Here is a 21,611-nt window from a genome sequence, read left to right as displayed (position 1 = left end):
GGGGCCGACCTGAGGACGAGGCCCCAACGCCCATCACGCCGACACAGGGAACACCCGAACGGTCCGAGCCCGAAAGACCCGCTGAGCCAGCCCCGCCGGCTCCGGCCACACCGCGGGCTGCCGAAGCACCAACCGCGGAAGCAGCGCCTCCCCCACCGGACCTCCCTAGGCGGTCCACCCGGGAGCGCCGACCTCCCGCGTATCTCAAGGACTATGTTCCTTAACTAGGGGGGGAGGGGTGTAGTGTATCAGTAACAACATGCGCCCCGCGCGGAGGCAACTGGGCTGTCCCAGAAGCCTCCAGCGCAGGGCGCGGAATCACCCGCCAATCAACAGCTGCGGCGGGAAGTTCAACAGGTCAGGATTGGCCTGACCGACCCAGTAGGCTGTACCGGGAATTGTATATAAGCGGGGCCCGGCCCGCGTGCTCTCTCTCTTGCAACGTGCTCCTAATAAACTATGTTGCCCTACTCTCGTCTCCGCTTCGAGTACGTTACACTCTTCCTCACTGAGGACCCTTTTGTCTTGCAGATCATCCAAGATTGCACAGATGACAGCTTTGTTCACCTTCTCCACAAACTGTGTTCGCACTTCTCCCAACTTATTGTCTGTAAAGAAACATGTCCCCCCCCACCCCAATTTAATCTGAGCAATTAGGGCTTAGGACAAGGAAGGTGTTCACTGGCCATCTACTGTGGTTTGTTGGCTGGAATGTTGGAGCTGGACCTAATTCCCTTCCTTATCCTTCATCTGTATGGTACTAAACCGGCATTTGGATCTACGAAGCAGCCTCATTAGGAATCCTGCATCTTCGCAAATATATTGCTGAGTTGTGAAGTTGCAAAAGAGGGTAACCAAGTCGATGAAGGGGTTGGAGTGCCTTTCCTATGAGGAGGGGATGAAGAGACCAAGGCTGTTCAGTTTAGAGAAAAGACGACAAAGGAGCAACATGCATCGGGTGGAGAAAGTGGTAACTTTTTTTCCTCTAGTCCGTAAAACTGCAAACCTTTCATGGTCATGGGCGTGTATGGGGGAAAGCCCTGGCCCCTGTCTGGTGGAATCAGCTCCCTGTGGAGATCTGGGTCCTACCTGAGCTACTGCCATTTCATAGGGCCTGCAAGATAGAGCTGTTCCGCCGGGCTTACGGTTGAGGCAGTGGGCGTCCCATTATTCCATCAGTTGGCCTCCCTTGTGGTGACATTGTGCCCTACTGCAGTGCTTTCTTACTACTATTATCATCATTTAATCTGGGCCTAAAACTGTTTACCTTGTATGATGTGCCCTTCCCGCCGGTGGTGCACTCTATTTATTGTTTTATTGTTTTTACTTGTTCAATTTTAATGTAGTGTTTTAACTCTGATCTGTAAGTTTTTATTGCTATTATTGTATGTTGTGATCCGCCCTGAGCCCATTTACGGGAAAGGGCAGAATATAAGCCTACTAAACAAACAAACAAACAAATAAATGGGCTATATGTTCAAATGGACAAAGGAATTGTGGAATTGATTGGCAGTGGACATACTGATGGCTATGAGCATGAATGGCTTTCAGAGGGGATTAGATAGATTCATGGAGAACAGGTCTACTGGTGGCTCCCAGCCATGATGTCTAAAGGGAACCTCAACACCTAGAGGCTGTGAGCCTCTGAATATCAGTGCTGGGAGGTGGCAGCAGTGACAAGAGATCCAAGGCAATTGGTTGACCACCATGTAAGACAGGATGCTGGACTTAGATGGGCCACTGGCCTGATCCAACATGGTACCTCTTATGTCCTTGTGATACGGCTCTCTGTCACTTTATATTTTAACTCATACAATCATAGACCTACAGGGTCATCTAGTCCAGCCCCCTGCACAATGCAGGAAAATCACAAATCTCTCCCCCCTCCCCAATACACACCTCCAGTGTCCCCTGCTCCATGCCCAGAAGATGGCAAAAACCCTCCAGGATCCCTGGCCAAACTGACCTGGAGAAAAATTGCTTCCTGACCCCAAAGCAGTGATCAACATTTTCCTGGACATGTAAGAAAGGGCCATGAGAACTAAGATGCACCCTTCCTGCCCTCCTTCTCATGATCTGCTTAACTTCATATATTTTTGTTGCAGTGACTCTTTTAACATCTTTAGAGCTTTTCTACTTCTATGCTGAATGCTAGTATTTTAAAAAATAGCTTTCATATGCATCCAATGCCAGTCCCTCTATTCAAGTTGAGAGTTATTCCAGTTGTTCATTGTTGTAGATTTTCCAGAATTCCAAGACCACGGCCACACAACCAATGGACTCTGGCTGTGAAAGCCTTCAACAACATATTCCATTTGTGTTTTTAATGTTCTCATTCGGATTTCTTATTCCTACCACGTATTTATGAACCACCTTGGAAAATTAATACTTTGAGTGTGTGGGATTCAATGTTTTTTAAATGAATAAGTAAATAAGAGACCAGTATTTAAGTTGTACCTGTATTATAGGTGAGCTTATATAAATGACTCATTTTCAGTCCAGGGATGGCTGTTCTTAAGGAGGTCTGGGGTAACATCTAGGGAGACCTCCCCCCAATATATATATAAAGGTAGTCCCCTGTGCAAACACCAGTTGTTTCCAACTCTGGGGTGACGTCACATCACGATGTTTTCACGGCAGACTTTTTAAGGGGTGGTTTGCCACTGCCTTCCCCAGTCATCTATACTTTCCCTCCAGCAAGCTAGGTACTCATTTTATCAACTTTGGAAGGATGGAAGGCTGAGTCAACCTTGAGCGGGCTATGTAAACCCAGCTTCTGCCAGGATCGAACTCAGGTTGTGAGCAGAGAGCTCAGACTGCAATACTGCAGCTTTACCACTCTGCACCATGGGGCTCCATATACAGATGTAGACATACATACATACATATACATAAAAAAAGGTAAAGTTGGTCCTCTGTGCAAGCACCAGTTGTTTCCAACTCTTTCACAACTGCTTTCACAAAGTTTCCACGGCAGACTTTTTACAGGGTGGTTTGCCATTGCCTTCCCCAGTCATCTACACTTTCCCCCCAGCAAGCTGGGTAAACATTTTACCGACCTCGGAAGAATGGAAAGCTGAGTCAACCTGAACCAGCTTCCGCTGGGATCAAACTCAGGTTGTGAGCAGAGCTTAGGACTGCAGTACTGCAGCTTTACCACTCTGTGCCACGGGGCTCTTACACACACACACATACACACATACATATATATATCTCGGCTTGGTTTCGCGAACGAAGATTTAAGAAGGGTGCAGTAGTCCACGTCTGCTGCAGGCTCACTGGTGGCTGACAAGACCAATGTGGGACAGGCAGGTCCGGCCACAGTGGCTGCAGGGAAAAGTCTGATTTGGGGTTGGTGCTGTAGCAGTGCGATTCTTCCTCAATCTCCTTTTGTCCTCAAGACCAACTATGCGCGCGTTCTCAAAGGAAGAGACAGCCTGGTGGATGGTGTGCCTCCATGCTTTGCAATCTGAGGCTAGGTCAGACCACTGGTGATGGTTGATGCGACAGGTGCCAAGGGATTTCTTCAAGGAGTCCTTGTACCTCTTCTTTGGCGCCCCTCTATTTCGATGGCCGGTGGAGAGTTCGCCATACAGGGCAATCTTGGGAAGGCGGTGGTTTTCCATCCAAGAAATATGTCCTGCCCAGTGCAGCTGCGTCTTCAACAGCAGTGCCTCGATGCTTGTAACCTCCGCCCTCTTGAGGACTTCAGTGTTGGTCACAAAGTCACTCCAGTGGATGTTGAGGATGGTGCGAAGGCAGTGCTGATGAAAGCGCTCAAGAAGTCGCAGGTGATGACGGTATAAAACCCACGATTTGGAGCTGTAGATGAGGGTTGTCATCACAACCGCTTTGTAAACATTGATCTTTGTGCCTTTTTTCAGATGCTTGTTGCTTCACACTCTTTTGTGCAGTCGGCCAAATGCACGGTTTGCCTTTGCCAGCCTGTTGTCAATCTCCTTGTCGATCTTGGCATCTGAGGAGATGATGCACCCCAGGTAGCTGAATTGCTGGACTGTCTTCAGAACTGATTCACCCACAGTGATGCAGGGAGGGTGATAATCTTCCTGGGGTGCAGGCTGGTGGAGAACTTCTGTCTTCTTCAGACTAACTTCTAGGCCGAATAGCTTGGCAGCCTCTGCAAAGCAGGACATCATATGCTGCAGAGCTGATACCGAGTAGGAGACGAGTGCAGCATCATCAGCAAACAGTAGCTCTCGGATGAGTTTTTCCAGTGTCTTGGAGTGGGCCTTTAGTCACCTCAGGTTGAACAGGTGCGATAGCGGATGTAGACTCCATCGTCATCATCTAGATCTACTGCGGCTCTTTGAAGCATCATGCTAAAGAAGATCGTAAAGAATATATATATATATATATATATATATATATATATATATATATATATATATATATATATATATATATATATATATATATATATATATATATATATATCCCCATCTGTAGCATTAATGCAGAAGAGGCATAGATGCTGTGAAAGGTGAGCCTGGAAAAAATTTTGACTTCCCATGAGCCTAGATATAAACACACATTTATTCTTTTGCTGGCACTTTAGATGCCCAGCTGTACTGCCTGTATCCATTTTTTAATTTTTTTAAAAATTCCCAGTAAAGTTTCAAGTTGCAATTTCCAAGGAAACAGATGCTTTAACCGTTCTCAAATCTCAACAGTTCTTGAGATCATGAGTTTAATATTTCTTTACTCAAGGAAGGCAAGGGAACCAGTAGGATGGGCTAGTTTTAAAACAGAGAAGACTCAGAGATCCACGCACAGTAGCTTTAGAGCAAGATGAGTAGCCGAGTTAGTCTGCCTGCAGCAGTAGAAATGAGCAAGAGTCCAGTAGCACCTTAAAGACTAACAAAATCTGCAGCAGCGGGTGAGCTTTCGTGAGTCACTGCTCACTTCTTCAGAGAACCTTTAGAAGTTACAGCTGGCTCCTCTTTGCTGTGCAGAGTGGAGGAAGTAAGTTAATCCTCTCCCCCCTGCATGTTTTTGCCTCCCATAAACACCATCCCTAAACTCAGTAATAAGCAGATGAGCAAGAAGCCATGTGTCTGTTTCCACTACCAGGACTAATGCAACCGAGAGGCGCAGCTTCTTTCAAGTGGCTTGCCGTTAGACACTTGGAACCCTCTAGTGCCTTCTAGTGAGTTGAACCAAGGTCAGAAGTGACAGCTGAGAGTGGCAGAGGCTCTCCAAGGTCTCAAAACGAAGGTGTTTCTGAACAGCTGCCACCATGCTGGCCTGGGATCTCCTGCATGTAATGAGGTACAATCTAACTGAGCCATGACTCCACCCTAATGGGCAGGAATATGATATAGAAGAGTTCCTTCCTGATTGGTATCTCAGCAGAATGGAGGAGCAGGCTGGGTGGGGTGACAGAGAAACAAAGTCTGGTCCTCCCCACCCCCTTCATGGTAACACATTGCTCGTCACAGGAGAGACTAACAGAGAAGTTTTAGTGACAGCAAGGTCACCTACCTGCCATGACCCCTTAGAAGCCACAGTCTTCCTGACACAGGTCCCAGCACGTTTCTCTGTGGTGATAGCTGATTGTGAAAGCAAAATATCGTTCCTTTCCCGCTTACGAAAAGGGCGGGCCCAAGAACACAGGAAGCTGCAATATGCCACATCAGATCCTTTTTGCTCAGTCTTATCTACTCTGTCGGGCAGCAACCCTTTGCGGCCTTTCCCTGCACCTGTTCCCTAACACCAGGGATTGAATCTGGCACCTTCTGCATGTATACCACATACTCTGCCACAGAACCAGAACAATTCTCAGGATTCTTTGGGAAAAGGAAAAACAAAAAGCTAGTAAGATTGTAATCCTGTGTAAACTTACCCGGCAAATAACCCACTGAAAACAGCAAGACTGAGTTCTGAATACACATACGCGTCAAGTCCCAGCTAACGTATGGCAACCCCATAGGGTTTTCGAGCCAAGAAATGAACAGAGGTGGTTTGTCACCTGCCTGCCTCTCTGCTACAACCCTGGACTTCCTTGGCAGTCTCCCATCTGAGGACTAACCAGGGCTGACCCTCCATAATAGCCAGGATCTGACAAGATTGGACTATCCGGGTCAGATTACATGTGTAGGTCTATACAATGTGTTTGTATGTGCAGAGGGGACCTACCTCCATATCAAACACCCAGGTGTTTTGCTAATTCATAAAACACTGAATGGATTTTGAATTATTTCTACTGCAACACCATTCCACCAGTTATGCGCTTGCAGCCTGCCATTTTACTCGGTCAAATAAAAACCCTTCCTCTTGTTACAGTGTTACTTAAAACAGGCACATGGAAACTAAACATCTATTTAAAGCAGTGCATTAACCATTAAACCACAATGCTATGTGGAAGATGATCAGGCATTCTAATGATTCTTCGGTATATTATGATGTGTCCAACTGAGACACCAAATTGTATTGTCTACTTTTATTCGTTTTAATTGCTGTTTTATTGTTTTAAAATATTGTTATCTGCCTTGAGCCCATCTGGGAAAGGGCAGAATATAAATTATCTAAATAGATAAATAAAATACAGATACCAGTCTTCTGACTGGAAAGAGGTTGGAAGTTTGTTTATTCCAAGTCTTGGTAAAAACCTTGTACCCCAGCCAATGAGCACTCCATGTTGTCCTTTAAGAACTTTATTAAAATCATTGTAGTTACTCTTAAACAGATTAAATTAACCAGAACCATATTATATAGAAAACATCAGAATATGTAAATAGCATTATTAATTTAAAAATCATGCATGTCATCCTTTTTGCTACCTTTCTGGCATTTAACCATAAAATTCCTAAAATTCTTATGAAGCTTTTTCAGAAAAGGTAAGATAGCCTCACCATAACACAGGTTTGAGAGATTCGGGGGTTATAGTTATAGACATAATTGCATGAGCATCACATGACTTTCTTCGCTGGAAAAGTGAAAAAAATGAATGTTTGCAGATTTACATGAAAACCCAAAAGCAAACTCTCAGGGCTAGTGTGTCAGAACATTCTAAACGGTAATTTAAAAGCTAAAATCCACATCGTTCCAATGCAAGAAGCTTCTCCCAGCCTTATGTCACAGGAAGGCTATTTGAACCAAAGAACTTCAAACGTGGCTGAAAGGGGCAGGAATGTACAAGTGGGCAGGTCATGGCTCAGTGGTAGAGCATCAGTTTTGCATGAAAAAGGCTCCAGATTCAATCCCTGGCATCTCTAGTTCAAAGTATCAGGTAGACGATATGAAAGACAGAAGAGACACAGATGCCTGCGATCCTGGAGAGCTGCAGCCAGTCACAGTAGACAATGTTGACCTTGACAGACCAAAGGTCTACCTCTGCATAAGGCTTTATAATTGTGTTCAACACACAGTCTACACTATGTTATCTGGGGAGTTATAAACTCTTGACAACCAAAGGCTGAAATGCTATAGCTAGTGCTGATAAAAAGCACACTGTCCATTATCCATCATCCAGGGCAGAAGCATCGAACACATTTGTTACGAGGGATGGATCTGATGTAAGTGTCACTTGGTTGGGCTGGGCCATGCATGCCATAGGATGTAACACGAGGTTCCGGAGATATAAACTTTATAAAGGTGATTTAAGATGTCGAATGGCAATTGCAGGTGAATGACCATAGCAGGCTGGGTTGGATTTGGTGTGATAGACAGAGGGCTAATAGGCGTGGAGATAGCAGCATTGGTAATGAGACAGGAAACCTAGGTCTCAGTTCCATCCAGGAGGATGCAAAGAATAAATGGACAAAAGTTTGACATCAGAAACCATTTCTTCATCCAAAGGGTGATTAACACATGGAATTCACTGCCACAGGAGGTGGTGACAGCTACAAGCGTCGACAGCTTCAAGAGCAGATTGGATAAACATATGGAGCAGAGGTCCATCAGTGACTATTAGCCACAGCTTATCGTTGGAACTTTCTGTCTGGGGCAGTGATGCTCTGTATTCTTGGTGCTTGGGGGGAGCTCAGTGGGAGGGCTTCTAGGTCCTCCACTGGTGGACCTCCTGATGGCACTTGGGTTTTTTTGGCCTCTGTGTGACACAGAGTGTTGGACTGGATGGGCCACTGACCTGATGTTCTTAACCACAACATTCAGTTGCTGACCGAAGAGTAGCAGTGCTCTTTCAAAGGAATTTCAAGGGGAGATAAGAAACAGAGACTGTTGAATTGCAGTTGATAATGAAGTTCAAGAAAATGCATCCTCCTGGACAGAACTGAGAGCTTATTTTCCTGTCTCATTACCAATGTGTGCTATCATCATTTGGCATCTGAAATCACTCTACACTTCAATATATAGGGACCAATCCCAGTGTTCTAATTTCTAATCAGGGTCTTTTTGAAAGAAAATAAATCCAGATAGAAACAGAGAAGTCCATTTAAAAAAAAACTTTCCAGAATACACCAAAATAATTTCCTCAACGTACACTGATTGTCAGAAGAATCCATCCTCCTTCCCTCCGAAGTGTGCCTGTACACAAAAGCTTCTACCTGGAATAGAACACTGCTTGTCTTAAACTTGCCATGGGACTCCAACATTATTTTTTTGCTCTCTTTCCTCTCCCTGTCTTTCCTCTCCCTGTCTTCCTCCCAAAAGAGGAGGAGGAGCAGCCTCAGAGAAGGAAGCAGAAGTTGTATGTGTGTGTGTGTGTGTGTCTGTGAGTGAGAGATTCAACTGATTCAGCTGAAAAGCAAGTTGCTGTAAGGTGAAGGCTGAGTTGATCCAGCCTTCTTTTATTTTAATTAGAAGGGGGATGAAAAATGTCCCTTAAAAAGAGGTGATCCCAGCTTATCTGCCTCATTCCTTCATTTTCAAGCTTTAGGAGGCGGTTGAAGGCAGTTTTATTTAGGACTGGTTACGTTTAGGAGCAGTCCCAGTCCCGAGTAATGATTTTAAATGTTGGTGTTAAGTTTTTATAGTATTTGATTTGTGGTCTTTTATTGATGTTCGTAAGCTGCCTTGAGCTTTGAAAGGAAGAAAGGCAGCTAATACGTATTCTAAATAAATAAATAAATAAGTTTCTGGCTGCCTCCCTTTTGTTCTTTGTCTCTGGGATGTTGGGAGACAACATGCCTAGGAAAAAGAAACCAAACAAACATCACTTAATTTTAATATTAAACACCATGCAGAGGAGACATGGAAAAAGCAGCATTCCGGCCACCTCAGGCTCTGTGGACAGCACCACAACATGGTACAGCCCACTCAGCTGTTCAGCAAAATTGACCATGGGGGAAATCGCACATGTAGACAACCCCAATCTGAGCTTGTGGAGTCACAGTTGGAAGTTGCGGGGAAAACCACCAGCCAGGAGAAATGATACAAATCCTGCTTTGTTTCCACTCCAGAAGGCCAGTTTGTGAAGATTCTTCCAGCTTCTCTATGGCGGAGGCAGCTCCAGGAAGTTGCATACAGCAGCAAGGAACTGTTGGGGTTGATCAGCATGAACCCAGTGCCCAGCATCGGGCACATACTGGATCTCTGCTTCGGGGAAAAGCCGCTCAATCTCCGGGTAGTCATCAGAGCTACAGAAAGGGGGAAGAGTACAGTGCTGAGCAGCAGTGACACTGAAGCTCCACTCCACCCTCCCAATACTCCCTTTGGTAAAGAACTCAGGTCAATTTGGAAAACCAGCAGGTTGGATTCAGCCAGGTGAAAAAAGGGGGAGGTGGGAGTCCCTTTTAGCCAGCATAAAGACTATGTTGGGGATCATGGTACGTACATGGGCATAAAACCTGTGGAAGAAGGGCTGCAATCCAAAGGTGGATTTGGTGAGAGTACAGCACAAAAGCAGGAGGGATCCAACCCAGTGAGCAGCCCATTCAACACCCCAGCTCCAAAGTCTGACTTCACAACAATGGAGGCCAGCAAATGGCTGCTGGTGGAAGAACAAAAACTCCTTGCATGCTCAGAGGCATGCTGTAGGACCCGAGAAACCCCCCTCTCTAGAACAGCATCCTGTTCCTCATAATGACCAAATGCAGGATCCTGGAAGGTCTACAAATGGGATACAAAACCTCAAGCCCCCTTCTTTGTTCTCCTGACTCTCATCAATTTGTATTCAGGACATACATATACATGAAGATCCCATATAACTATGGGAAAGTGAGAGTTGCTCCATGCATCGTTTGCCCGTACGTAGCACAACAAAGCAGGTGTGGTCTTCACCGCATCATCTGCCTGGGATGAAACCTGACCAAGAGAAGGGGATTTGGCAGCCGAGGCCTTGTGGATCCTACTGAAAGCCAAATCTCAGAACTAGAACTCTCACCTGATGTACTTAGAGTTTGAGCCTCCCAGGAAAAGAGTGGGACCTGGGTAGGCCGTCTGGAAATCAGGGAAGCTCAACATTTCATTAAGATTCTGGGAGATGGCCTCCAGGTTCACTCGCCACGTGAACTGGTCCCCAGAAGACACCAGATTGGTAAGCAGAAAGTTGCGGATGGCTGGCTCCTGGGTAGAGAGAAGACAGGAGGGGCTTGGGGAATGCAAGAGCGACACCCCCTCCCAACAACACTCATTCTGTACCCTTACACTGCGCATACACAGAATATGGAATCTGTTCTGCAACTCAGCAGCTTCAATAATCTTCACGGCTTCTTCTTCCTTCCCCCTCCCCTTCCCCACTCTTCTTCCCTTAAAACAAAAACAAGTTTCTGAATGAAGTTTTTCCTCCTACACAAAGTAAATTTCTAAGCAGTTGCTCCTCCCCACCCCAAATGCACATTATCAAAAGATGCAGGAAACAGGTACTAGTGAGAAAAGAGAACACAGCAGCAGGACAAATATAATAAACTACTATTTATATAAGGGAATTGTACCAAACTCAAGGGGGGGGGGGGGGAACTCAAGTGGTTGTTCCTGATACCTCAGTGAAATCTACTGATTCCTATTTCATGGGATTCTTTGGGAAGGGCTTTATTTTTTTGTCACCACCTTATTGGAACTGATACAGACATCTGAAACTGTCACACTGGAGTGAGACCTTAGGTCCAACTAGGGTTGCCAATGCCCAGTTGTGAGTAAGAAAAAACAAGACAAACTGCGTCGCACTATATAAGAGATGACTATATTACATATAAACAACAATGTCCGTATCTTAGCTGGAAGAAAAACTCCCGTTTTTCTGTAAGTCCTGCAGTTCTCAATTTCAAAGCAAGTCATCTTCTTTAAGTCACGTCAATTTCAATCTGACCCAAGAAGATATCAGGACCGGTTTCAGTTTTCCAAACCTTCATCAGCCAAGGATTAGTTCAACATCTCATGGCTTCATGCCAAACTTTCAGACAAAATACCATGTTATTTGAAGCACCAGTTCTTCCCCTTATTAGGAATAACGTTCCACAATTTTCTGGTAAATACCAGCCAGAAAATTGTGGAACGTTAGACCTAATATCAGCCAGAAAATCATGGAACGTTAGTCCTAATACCAGCTAGGAAATCAGTGTAACATCTGGTGCCTCGCCTCAAAAACACCCCCCTCCCAAGTTTCAAAAAGATTAGACCAGGGGGTCCAATTCTGTGAGCCCCAAAAGAAGGTGCCCCCATCCTCCATTATTTCCAATGGAAGGAAGGCATTTAAAAGGAGCACAGTCCTTAAATGTGGAGGCCAGATTTCCCTTCGGAGTTCAGTCGTGCTTGCCACAACCTTCCTCCTGGCTCTACCCCCTAAGTCCCCAAATATTTCCTGAATCGGACCTGGCACCCCTAGATCCAACGAGCTCAGCATTGCCTGTTCTGACTGGCAGTGGCTCTCCAGAGTCTCGGGGTACAGGAAGGTCTTCCCCAACACTTGTTGCCCACCATTCTCTTTAACAGGAGATAACAGTCCTGATCCTGAGGACCTTCTGCATGCTCGCAGGTGTTGTGCCACTGGCCGTGGACACTCCTCTGAAGGCTCTCTCTCTCTCGGCTTGACTTCGCGAACGAAGATTTAAGAAGGGTGCAGTAGTCCACGTCTGCTGCAGGCTCGCTGGTGGCTAACAAGACCAATGCGGGACAGGCAGATCCGGCCACAGTGGCTGCAGGGAAAAGTCTGATTTGGGGTTGGTGCTGTAGCAGTGCGATTCTTCCTCAATCTCCTTTTGTCCTCAAGACCAGCTATGCGTGCGTTCTCAAAGGAAGAGACAGCCTGGTGGATGGTGTGCCTCCATGCTTTGCGATCTGAGGCTAGGTCAGACCACTGGTGATGGTTGATGCGACAGGTGCCAAGGGATTTCTTCAAGGAGTCCTTGTACCTCTTCTTTGGTGCCCCTCTATTTCGATGGCCGGTGGAAAGTTCGCCATACAGAGCAATCTTGGGAAGGCGGTGGTTTTCCATCCTAGAAATATGCCCTGCCCAGCGCAGCTGCGTCTTCCACAGCAGTGCCTCGATGCTTGTAACCTCCGCCCTCTTGAGGACTTCAGTGTTGGTCACAAAGTCACTCCAGTGGATGTTGAGGATGGTGCGAAGGCAGTGCTGATGAAAACGCTCAAGGAGTCGCAGGTGATGACGGTATAAAACCCACGATTTGGAGCCGTAGATGAGGGTTGTCATCACAACCGCTTTGTAAACATTGATCTTTGTGCCTTTTTTCAGATGCTTGTTGCTCCACACTCTTTTGTGCAGTCGGCCAAATGCACGGTTTGCCTTTGCCAGCCTGTTGTCAATCTCCTTGTCAATCTTGGCATCTGAGGAGATGATGCACTCTGAAGGCACTACACTGCCTAAACCACCCCAGCTTTAGCATTGCCTCAAATACCCTTCCCATCCCTTCAAAATCATTGTTTCCAGTCCAATGAGAAACTTGGGCAATGCCAGGGCTTTTTTTGAGAAGGAAAACAGTTCCAGCTGGCTTGCTGTCAGGGGGTATGGCTTAATATGCAAATGAGCTCCTGCTGGGCTTTTTCTACAAAAAAGCTCTGCCAAGTGAAAACCCAGAAAATAAAGCAGAACTCTGAGTCAGATTTCCTGGGGAATCAGGTGGTGGGGAAGCCACGGAACCCCCTTGCCAAACAAACCTGTTCCTTTAGGAAGCCCATTTGAACCTTTTAATGTCAGAAAACATTTAGCTGAGCAAGTCTGAACTATTTTAACAGTGGGGCTTGGGCATTTTTTCCTTTAATGCTGCCACAGCAAGCTGAGTATCTCCCCTTGCTTTTCATTTTTTTTTTGCCTTGTTAATTACTGGAACCGTGGCTTTGCATTTGAAATGACTGGGTTTTCACTGGACCTTAAAGAGGTGGTCTTACCTGGATGGTTGAACGCAGCTGTTCATCGGCCAACCGGCGAGCTGTGGAGCGGGGGAGGCCTTGTGGGATGTTGACAGCCTGCATGGCAGCCATGAAAGCCTGGAAGCTGGTGACGGCTGATGTCCCACTGGGGCTGATGTCGACACACACCAGGCGCTCTACCAGCTCCGGCTAATGGGATACAGGCAAGCCAAAGGAGTAAGAGGAAGAGCAGACAAGAGGGGTCAGCTGCAAAAGGCAGACTCCTCCCTGGCAATGCTGGAGAATCCATCCAAAAATGGCCCTACTTGATTATACCCAGAGCCTCTCTAGTACAGCATCCTGTTCTGCACAATGACCAAACAAAGGATCCTGGAAGGCTTGCAACTGGGATATAATTTGTATTCAGAACATGAACGTGAAGATCCCGTATAACTAGTATGGCCAATATAGAGAGAGCCAGTTTGATGTAGTGGTTAAGTGTGCAGACTCTTCTCTGGGAGAGCTGGGTTTGATTCCCCACTCCTCCCTTTGCAGCTGCTGGAATGGCCTTGGGTCAGCCATAGCTCTCACAGGAGTTGTCCTTGAAAGAGCAGCTGCTGTAAGAACTCTCTCAGCCCCACCCACCTCACAGATATAGGAGATTGTAAGCCGCTCTGAATCTCTGATTCAGAGAGAAGGGCAGGGTATAAATCTGCAGTCTTCTTATACTTCCTCTATGAATACATCTAAACCCTTTTGAAACCATCTAAGCTAGAGGCCATCGCTACATCCTGCAGGAGTGAGTCCCCCCAGTTAACTGGGTGGGAAAAATACTTTCTGTTCTCAATCTACAGGCTGTTCACTTCATCAGATGCCCTGAGCTGGCTAGAATATGGGAAAATGGAGAAGTTTTCCTCTCCAGTTTAATCACATTGTGTATAATTTTGCAAGCCCCTTTGATGCCTCTCTCCCAAACCATCATTTCCCCTAAACTACAAAAAATGCAACCATGCAGTGAATGGAAAGTGCTCCAACCCCGACTGCTTTGGTTGGCTCTTTCTATACCTTTCCCACTTCTGCAATATCCTTTCTGAGATGAGTTGACTAGAACTACCCACATGCAGCTGCACCACAGACAAGGAAACCAACCTGCAGAGCCTCCAATTCCAAGCAAAGCCTAGCCCTCATAGCTACAGGAAACAAAATGGCACCATCTCAGAGAAGGTGATGCCATGATTCTTTCTCCCAGGTATCCTTCCCAGGAATAATGCAAGCTCGCCTATCCCATCAGCACAGTCCACCAAGGTACAGAGTTCTTTGGATACTGTTGGTCCACTCACTCAGTATTGTCTACTCTGACTGGCTGCAGCTCTTCAGAGACATTCTGCATGCAAGGCACATAGTCTACTGTTGAGCCACATACAAAGCTGCCTTATTAAGTCAATACATTGCCTGATCCACCTCAGTACTGTCCTGACTGACAGTAGCTCTTGAAGATTTTGGTCAGGCCTTTCCCACCATCTGTTACCCAAGATCCTTTAAACTGGAGATGTCAGGTGTCCAACATGGGAGAAGAAGAAGAAGACTGCAGATTTATACCCCGCCCTTCTCTCTGAATCAGAGGCTCAGAGCAGCTTACAATCTCCTATATCTTCTCCCTCCACAGCAAACACCCTGTGAGGTGGGTGGGGCTGAGAGAGTTCTCACAGCAGCTGCTCTTTCAAGGACAACTCCTGCGATAGCTATGGCTAACCCAAGGCCATTCCATCAGGTGCAAGTGGAGGAGTGGGGAATCAAACCTGGTTCTCCCAGATAAGAGTCCACACACCTAAGCACTACACCAAACTGGCTCTCTGCATTGGAGCTTCTGCATTGCACAACACATGATCTGTCATGAAGCTATACCACCATTGTTAGAAGCAACAGAGTACAAATTTGATTTCTGCAAATATACATCACCAGCTGCCTTCTACTGAACCAGTCCTCTGGCCCATTAGGCTCAGTCTTGCTTACTCTGGTTAGCAGGGGCTCTTGAACAGACAGGACATCCCCACGCTTGCCACCTGAGGATGGAGATGCTGGGGACTGTGTCTGGGACCTTCTGCATGCAGAGCAGAAACTCTCCCACTGAGCCCCAACCCTCTCCCTGCCCAAAGATTGCCAGATATTTCAAAATCCTGGATCCTGGGACAACAAGAAAAGAGCATAGGACATGCTGATGAGCTGAACTTGCAGAATGAGCTTCCTCTGTGTGTACTTTTGGATTTTTAAAGAGCAGAGCAAAGATGGCTGAGCAGGGTGTCTGCAGGATTTCCATCCCCACATCCATCCCATTTCCATCTCCTGTAGCCAGATGCTTCAGCCTGGGTCACAGAATACTTACCCGTTGGAGCGAGAGTACCATGGCCGTCTTGCCACCCATGCTGTGCCCAATCAAGACACACCTGTTGAGGTGCAGCTGGTGGAGGAGGAGCTGGACATCAGCGCTCATGACTTCGTAAGACATCAGGGAGCCGTGGGGGCTGCTGCCGTGGTTACGGGCATCTACCGTCAGCACCTAACTAGGCAGGAGACGATGAAGAGCACTAAGCTGGTCCAGAGCAAGACCCTAACAGAAGCCACATTAAATGATGAACAAACTTCTGTTTCTTCCCAGGATGGCACAATTTTCTCTGACACTTGGGTAACCACAGCCTGCTTTCTCATGCCAACAATCATGGAACAAACACACTAAAGAATCCAAGGTGGTTATCATTTTTATTGTGGATGCTTTTCGGGGTTCCAGCGTTCTAAAGCTAGATTTGGATAAGGCATGGGAGGGATTTCAACTGTCGCTATTTTACTGCTGGGTTGGATCTGACCAGCTTTTGCAGTCAATCCCACCCAATTCCTCTGCTCACTACAGCTCTTGCCTCCCACATGGATTTTGTCCATGGAGGTCCCATGACCCCCTGCAAAACCTTTTCAGGTGGTCAAAGGGGACCCCCCGTCCCTTTTTCATCAGCAGAAAAGCTGGTTGCATCAACCCAGCTGTTTGTTTTACTAGTTATTCTGATTTTTAATAGTTATTTTGTATTCATTTACTGTTATTTCCTTTGTAAGCTGTCCCAAAAGCTTTTTAAAGCAGAAGCAAGAGATGTAACTCTTCTCTGGAAACAAATTAATGGTTTTTGAGGATGACACAAACTGATCCAGAGGTCTTCACAGCTATCCCAACACGCAGCATCCACTTTCCTAGCTCAAATACCCCACCTGACTCCACTCCACCCTACATACCTGGCGGCCAGTCTGAAGCACCAACTTTTTGGCAAGGGACTGGAAGTTGGTTTTGCTCCCAAAAAGCCCATGTAAAAAAACAAGTGGAGGTTGAAGTGAGGGTCCATCAAACACTGTGTAGGACAGGGACAGTGGCCTGCAACAGAAGAGGGGAGACAGTTAGCAGGACCTGGACTTCCAACATCCTAGGCAAGCATAGGTTTAACTACTAAACCAGTATTGTGCACCAATAACAGCAATGTCTCTGAAAGCCTTCATGGCTAGAGTCATATTTCAGACTGTATGTGTTTCTGTGGAATCCTAAACTCTCTTTCTTTTAAAAGACAAGGAAGTTCCTAGTCTTCTGTCATTTAAGACATTTGTACCTCACTTTTCTGCACAAAGTTCCAGTTTTGACAGTTTCTGTTAAAACTGATGTTGACTGAGAGGTTTGGGCTTGGGGAGCAAGGGGCAAATGTCAAACATTACCCAAGTTTGCCACCAAGGGCCCACTCAACAGTGGAGCCATGGTGAACCCCCATTCCCTGACAAGTGCAACGGTATGCTGTGTGTGTGTGTATGTGTGGGTGGAATTAGACAGCCATGTTGATCCTTTAGTCCAGGGGTGGCCAAACTGTGGCTTGGGAGCCACATATGGCTCTTTCACACATATTGTGTGGCTCAAAATGCCCCCACTGCCTGTTGGCCAGCTTGGAGAAAGGATTTGTCTCTTTAAATCACTCCTGCAAGCCAAGCCAGCTAGCGGCTTGGAGAATGCATTTAAAATTGCTTTCTTTCTACCTCTCCCTCTCCATCTATTTTCCTTCCTTCCTTCCTGCAGCTCTCAAACATTTGACATTTATTAATTGTGGCTCTTATGTTAAGCAAGTTTGGCAAAATTAAAAAACAAACAAACACCAGCCATGCAACATCTTGAATTAAGGTCAATCCACAACATCACAGGTTAGCGAGCAACCTTTCCCCAGAATTCCTGTTCTGGAGTGATTATTAGCAAAACAAAAAACAGAAATGAAAAGGAAAGGAAAGGAAAGGAAAAGGAGAAAAAGAAACTGGTCATGATGAAAAGGCTTTTCAAATTACAAAGTGCTAGTCTCCACGGGGAACACAGGAAAGATTAAGTGGATGCTCATCCCATATATATATGAACATATGAAGCTGCCTTATACCGAATCAGACCTTTGGTCCATCAAAGTCAGTATTGTCTTCTCAGACTGGCAGCAGCTCTCCAGGGTCTCAAGCTGAGGTTTTTTAACACCTGGTTTTGGCACAAGATTCTGCCTGGACCCTTTTTTGGAGATGCCAGGGATTGAACCTGGGACCTTTTGCTTCCCAAGCAGATGCTCTACCACTGAGCCACCATCCCTCCCCAATCCTTTTTTGGAAATAAATGCCACATAATGGGATTTATTTCCAGGTAAATGTGTATGGTTCAGCTATTCATCTCACAAAATAAATCTCAGGCTGTACCAAAGCCTGAGACGAAACCTCCTCCTGGTGAAAACCTGAATGCCACATGGATGCCATGTGGAATTCTGTTGTCTTCAGGACTCACTGGGAAACATGGGTCTTTTACAAGACTGAGTGGATAAGTATAAAAATGCAGCAATAGTTATATATAAATCCATTTTGAAAGCAGTATTCAAATAAGGCCCTCGCAGTGCAGTGATTGGACCTGACCTCCAGCTCTAAAGTGTACTAGGTGACCCACTCTTTGGGCCCTACTACCTCAAGGGACTGTTGTGAGGATTAACAGCGTATGCTAACCTCAGCAGCCTTGAGCATCTGTGGAAATAAAAACACATCAACTACCCCATCACCGCTCTTCCACATTTTTGAATCTGTCATGTGCAACTGTGGAATTTCCTGAGGCTCGCTATCACCTTCCACGGTACAGGTGCTGGGGCATTATCACATATTTCCTCTGTGAGGCATGAAACATATCAAACACATATATGTCACTGTGCTTAATAATGAAATATTATGTGCACACCTAGGGGAGAAAAATAGGTGTGCGAGGCAGGTCTGAAATTAAGGCAGGCAGGCGGGCGATAACAGTGGTCCCCACCCGAGCACGTGGCTCAGCGGTCCATGGAATAGGTTTCCATCCGGGCATTCGGCGTATTTAACGCGTCACTCGCACCTGGCTGTAGCTCCATCCGGGCATTCACCACATTCAAATCGTAACTACCTCCAGCCATTCACAGCCCCGCGCGGGGAACTCTGGGGTAAAAAAGGCCTAGCCTAACTTAGGCCCTCCCCTTCTCCCCTTCCGGTAGACTTACGTAATCGCATTGCTGGCAAGGGCCCTCCTTTCCTTCGCCAGGATAACGAGGCGGGGTCGGAGAGGGGAAGAATGAACCCACCTCGAGAAAGCAAGCGCGCGGAGCATCCTTGGGAGGGCCCGGCGGTCACCAGGGCGACAGAGGAGGCCGAAATTGGGGCTACTTCCGGGTGTGTTACCATAGGGACACGGCACTTCCGGCACGGGAATTCAATGTTTAAGTCCCACTGTGCCTTTTTAAGGACAGGGAATAGATGTGGTTATGTATATCCACCGCCAGGGGGCGCGCGGAGATGGGCTTGCGCAGGTTTCTGAGTGACAGAAAGCTTCTTTCGAAGGATTTATTGTAAAAAAGGCGAGTGGGAGGTTTCCTGCAACTAAAGAGCTTCCTTCAAAGAGGAAAAAATAATTGAATTTACCGCATGGGAGACGGGAAGAGGAGTGTGGAAAGGGGCAGGTGGCACCGCTAGAGGTTTTGCCTCTTCATCTCCCTTCCTCCAGCACAGATCTTGCCATCTCAGTCCTGTCCGTGCTAAAAGCAGAACACGGGGAATTGCAACCCAGAGTGCCCCTGAGCTTGGGTTACCAGCCTCCAGGAGGAGACTGGAGATCTTCCGGAATTGCAACTGACCCCCAGACTGCAGAGATCAGTTCTCCTAGAGTAGAGGTGTCAAACATGCATTCCGGGGGCCAAATCAGGCCCCGGGAAGTCTCCTATCAGGCCCCTGAGCAACTGTCTGTCATTTGGTTCCTTCTCCCTATATCCTGCTTGCTTCTGCATAACAGCTTACTTTGCAAGGCTTGCTCAATTGCACGGCACAGCTACTGAGCCAAGCCTCTTTTACTTATGTTGGCTGAGGCTCCCTTCCCAGTACCCTGTGGAAGGAAGGAAAGAGCCACAGCTTCCTTTGCCCAGTTCCCTGGATCCCATGGGAGAAATACAAAGAAAGCACCTTTAAGACCAACAAGTGCTAACATTTAAAGCATGTTTTAAGTTAAAAAAAATATTTAATTGTGTTTGTGTCCTTTATAAAGTTTATATCTCTGCTACCTAATCTTAAATAGGTACATACATGGCCCGGCCCAACAAGATCTCATTTATGTCAGATTTGGCCCTCATAACAAATGAGTTTGTTGTCCTAGAGAAAATCTCTGAACTCCAGGAATATCCCAGCCCAGAGTTGGCAACCCTGCTGAGCCCATGCAAACTAGCTACTCGTCTCTGAAGCCAGCCTACACTGTAGTTAGCCTGCCCCTTCTCCCCCTCAAGTATGCACTGCTTGTGCTGGAGGGGATTTTCATGTCTTTGGACTTCCTGCTTCTTTCTCACCCCTCCCCCACCTTTCCCCCTTGTGTGAATTAGAAAGTGCTCTTCTCCCACAGCTGCCCATCCCTTCCCACAAGGCAAACAGAAGCTTGGGCAGGCAATGTTTACAGAAACAGGCCATTTGTGACCGACCGTTTGTCCCTCCTGAGGAGGGTTGGAAAAGAGCAGCCGATAAACTCTGCTTTGGGTCAGATAACGTTGCTGGAATTGAGAAGAGGAGCCAGAGAGAAGTAGCGGCTGAACAGGACGCCGTGAATATGTAAATAATTTTCTTATAGGATCAGGATTTTCTTATAGGATTATAGCGGCGCTGCAGACCTAATTGGAACACAGGGACGAACGTGCCTTGGCCCATCGATTTCAACAGAGGCACCTGTGCCTTTCACTTTCTGTTGGACTGTCGCCATTTCTCTTTGTAATTCCAATTTGTTGCCCCATCCCACATGGGTTTGCTGGATCCATTCCCTGAGCCCGTTAAACCAAGAATATTCAGGGAGAACGAAACTTCCATGTTCAGGGGCAATCTATCTTTTAATACCACATTCTGAGGGCAAGCAAACTGGGAAGAATATTTTATGCCTATCTAACAACAACAAGAAGACTGCAGATTTATACTCCACCCTTCTCTCTGAATCAGAGACTTGGAGCAGGAGTGGTTCTTGAAAGGGCTCTCACAGCAGCTGCCCTTGCAAGGACAACTCCTGCGATAGCTATGGCTAACCCAAGGTCATTCCAGCAGCTGTAAGCGGAGGAGTGGGGAATCGAACCCGGTTCTCCCAGATAAGAGTCCGCGGACTTAACCAATACACCAAACTGGCTCTTAAAATCAAACCCGGTTCTCCCAGATAAGAGTCTGCACACTTAACCACTACACCAAACAAGTGCTCTTAGCCAAAGTTTAGGAGTCATCTTCTGATCAGTGTTCCAGAGAATATCAGGGACAGCAAAAATAATGAGCAGTACACTAACCCGCGAGCTGCCAATAGTGACTAACAGTAAGATCCAATGGCAACAAAAACAGGTACACGTACATGTCAACAGCAACATACTCCAGCCAGTCGGACAGCCTCCTTGGACTCAGCCTATCAATGTATGAATATCTTGGTTGGCTAAATGAAGCCTTTGTTCAGACACAGCATACCTTTACACAGCTGCAAAGGACAGGGGAGGGCTACTGTATTCCTGCCCTGCTTCCAGGTTTTCAGGAGCAGCTGGCTGATGGCCCATAGTAACAGTGCTGGTCTAGGTGGACCTTGATCTGTCAGGTTTCATTTTCTGCTTTGGTATGTGGCTTGGTTCCATTTGCTCCAGTTACCTGGACTGGGTTTGTGGTGCGTCTCCTTCTAGCATCGGTGCCAGTTCACACATTTCAAGAGTACACTGGATGGGACTGGGGTTTCTACCCTGATTCAGATGTTAACACAGACAGTTGTAAGGTTCTCCAGTTTGGATCAGGACCATGGAAGTATGTAGAGAAGGGACTTCAGCCATCTCCCTGCTCCA

The 21,611-nt window shown here is 46.6% G+C and overlaps 1 protein-coding gene across 1 annotated transcript; it reads right to left on the bottom strand.

The window, feature by feature from the left end:
• Positions 1 to 9,128: 9,128 nt before the first annotated feature.
• ABHD11 (abhydrolase domain containing 11) lies at positions 9,129 to 18,987 on the bottom strand. Its single transcript, XM_060259144.1, has 6 exons — positions 18,783 to 18,987; positions 16,501 to 16,636; positions 15,608 to 15,781; positions 13,264 to 13,434; positions 10,304 to 10,485; positions 9,129 to 9,557 (listed from the first exon to the last, which is right to left on the bottom strand). Exons 1-6 carry the CDS (start codon positions 18,887 to 18,889, stop codon positions 9,413 to 9,415), a joined length of 915 nt encoding a protein of 304 aa, XP_060115127.1. The 5' UTR covers positions 18,890 to 18,987; the 3' UTR covers positions 9,129 to 9,412.
• Between the last annotated feature and the right edge of the window lie 2,624 nt (positions 18,988 to 21,611).

This window comes from Heteronotia binoei, chromosome 18, assembly GCF_032191835.1.
Source record: "Heteronotia binoei isolate CCM8104 ecotype False Entrance Well chromosome 18, APGP_CSIRO_Hbin_v1, whole genome shotgun sequence".
In the NCBI taxonomy this organism is placed as follows: Eukaryota; Metazoa; Chordata; class Lepidosauria; order Squamata; family Gekkonidae; genus Heteronotia; species Heteronotia binoei.
This window is presented reverse-complemented; position numbering and strand designations above follow the sequence as displayed.

Bases quoted from the DNA above. Each gene is read 5' to 3' on its own strand.
- ABHD11 (XM_060259144.1), bottom strand. From the start codon at position 18,889: ATGCTCCGCGCGCTTGCTTTCTCGAGGTGGGTTCATTCTTCCCCTCTC. The intron at 16,637-18,782 runs GTAAGTCTACCG...CTTCTGTTGCAG, and splicing joins CTTGCCAGCAATGCGATTAC to GCCACTGTCCCTGTCCTACA. The intron at 15,782-16,500 runs GTATGTAGGGTG...CTGCCTAGTTAG, and splicing joins TGCTTCAGACTGGCCGCCAG to GTGCTGACGGTAGATGCCCG.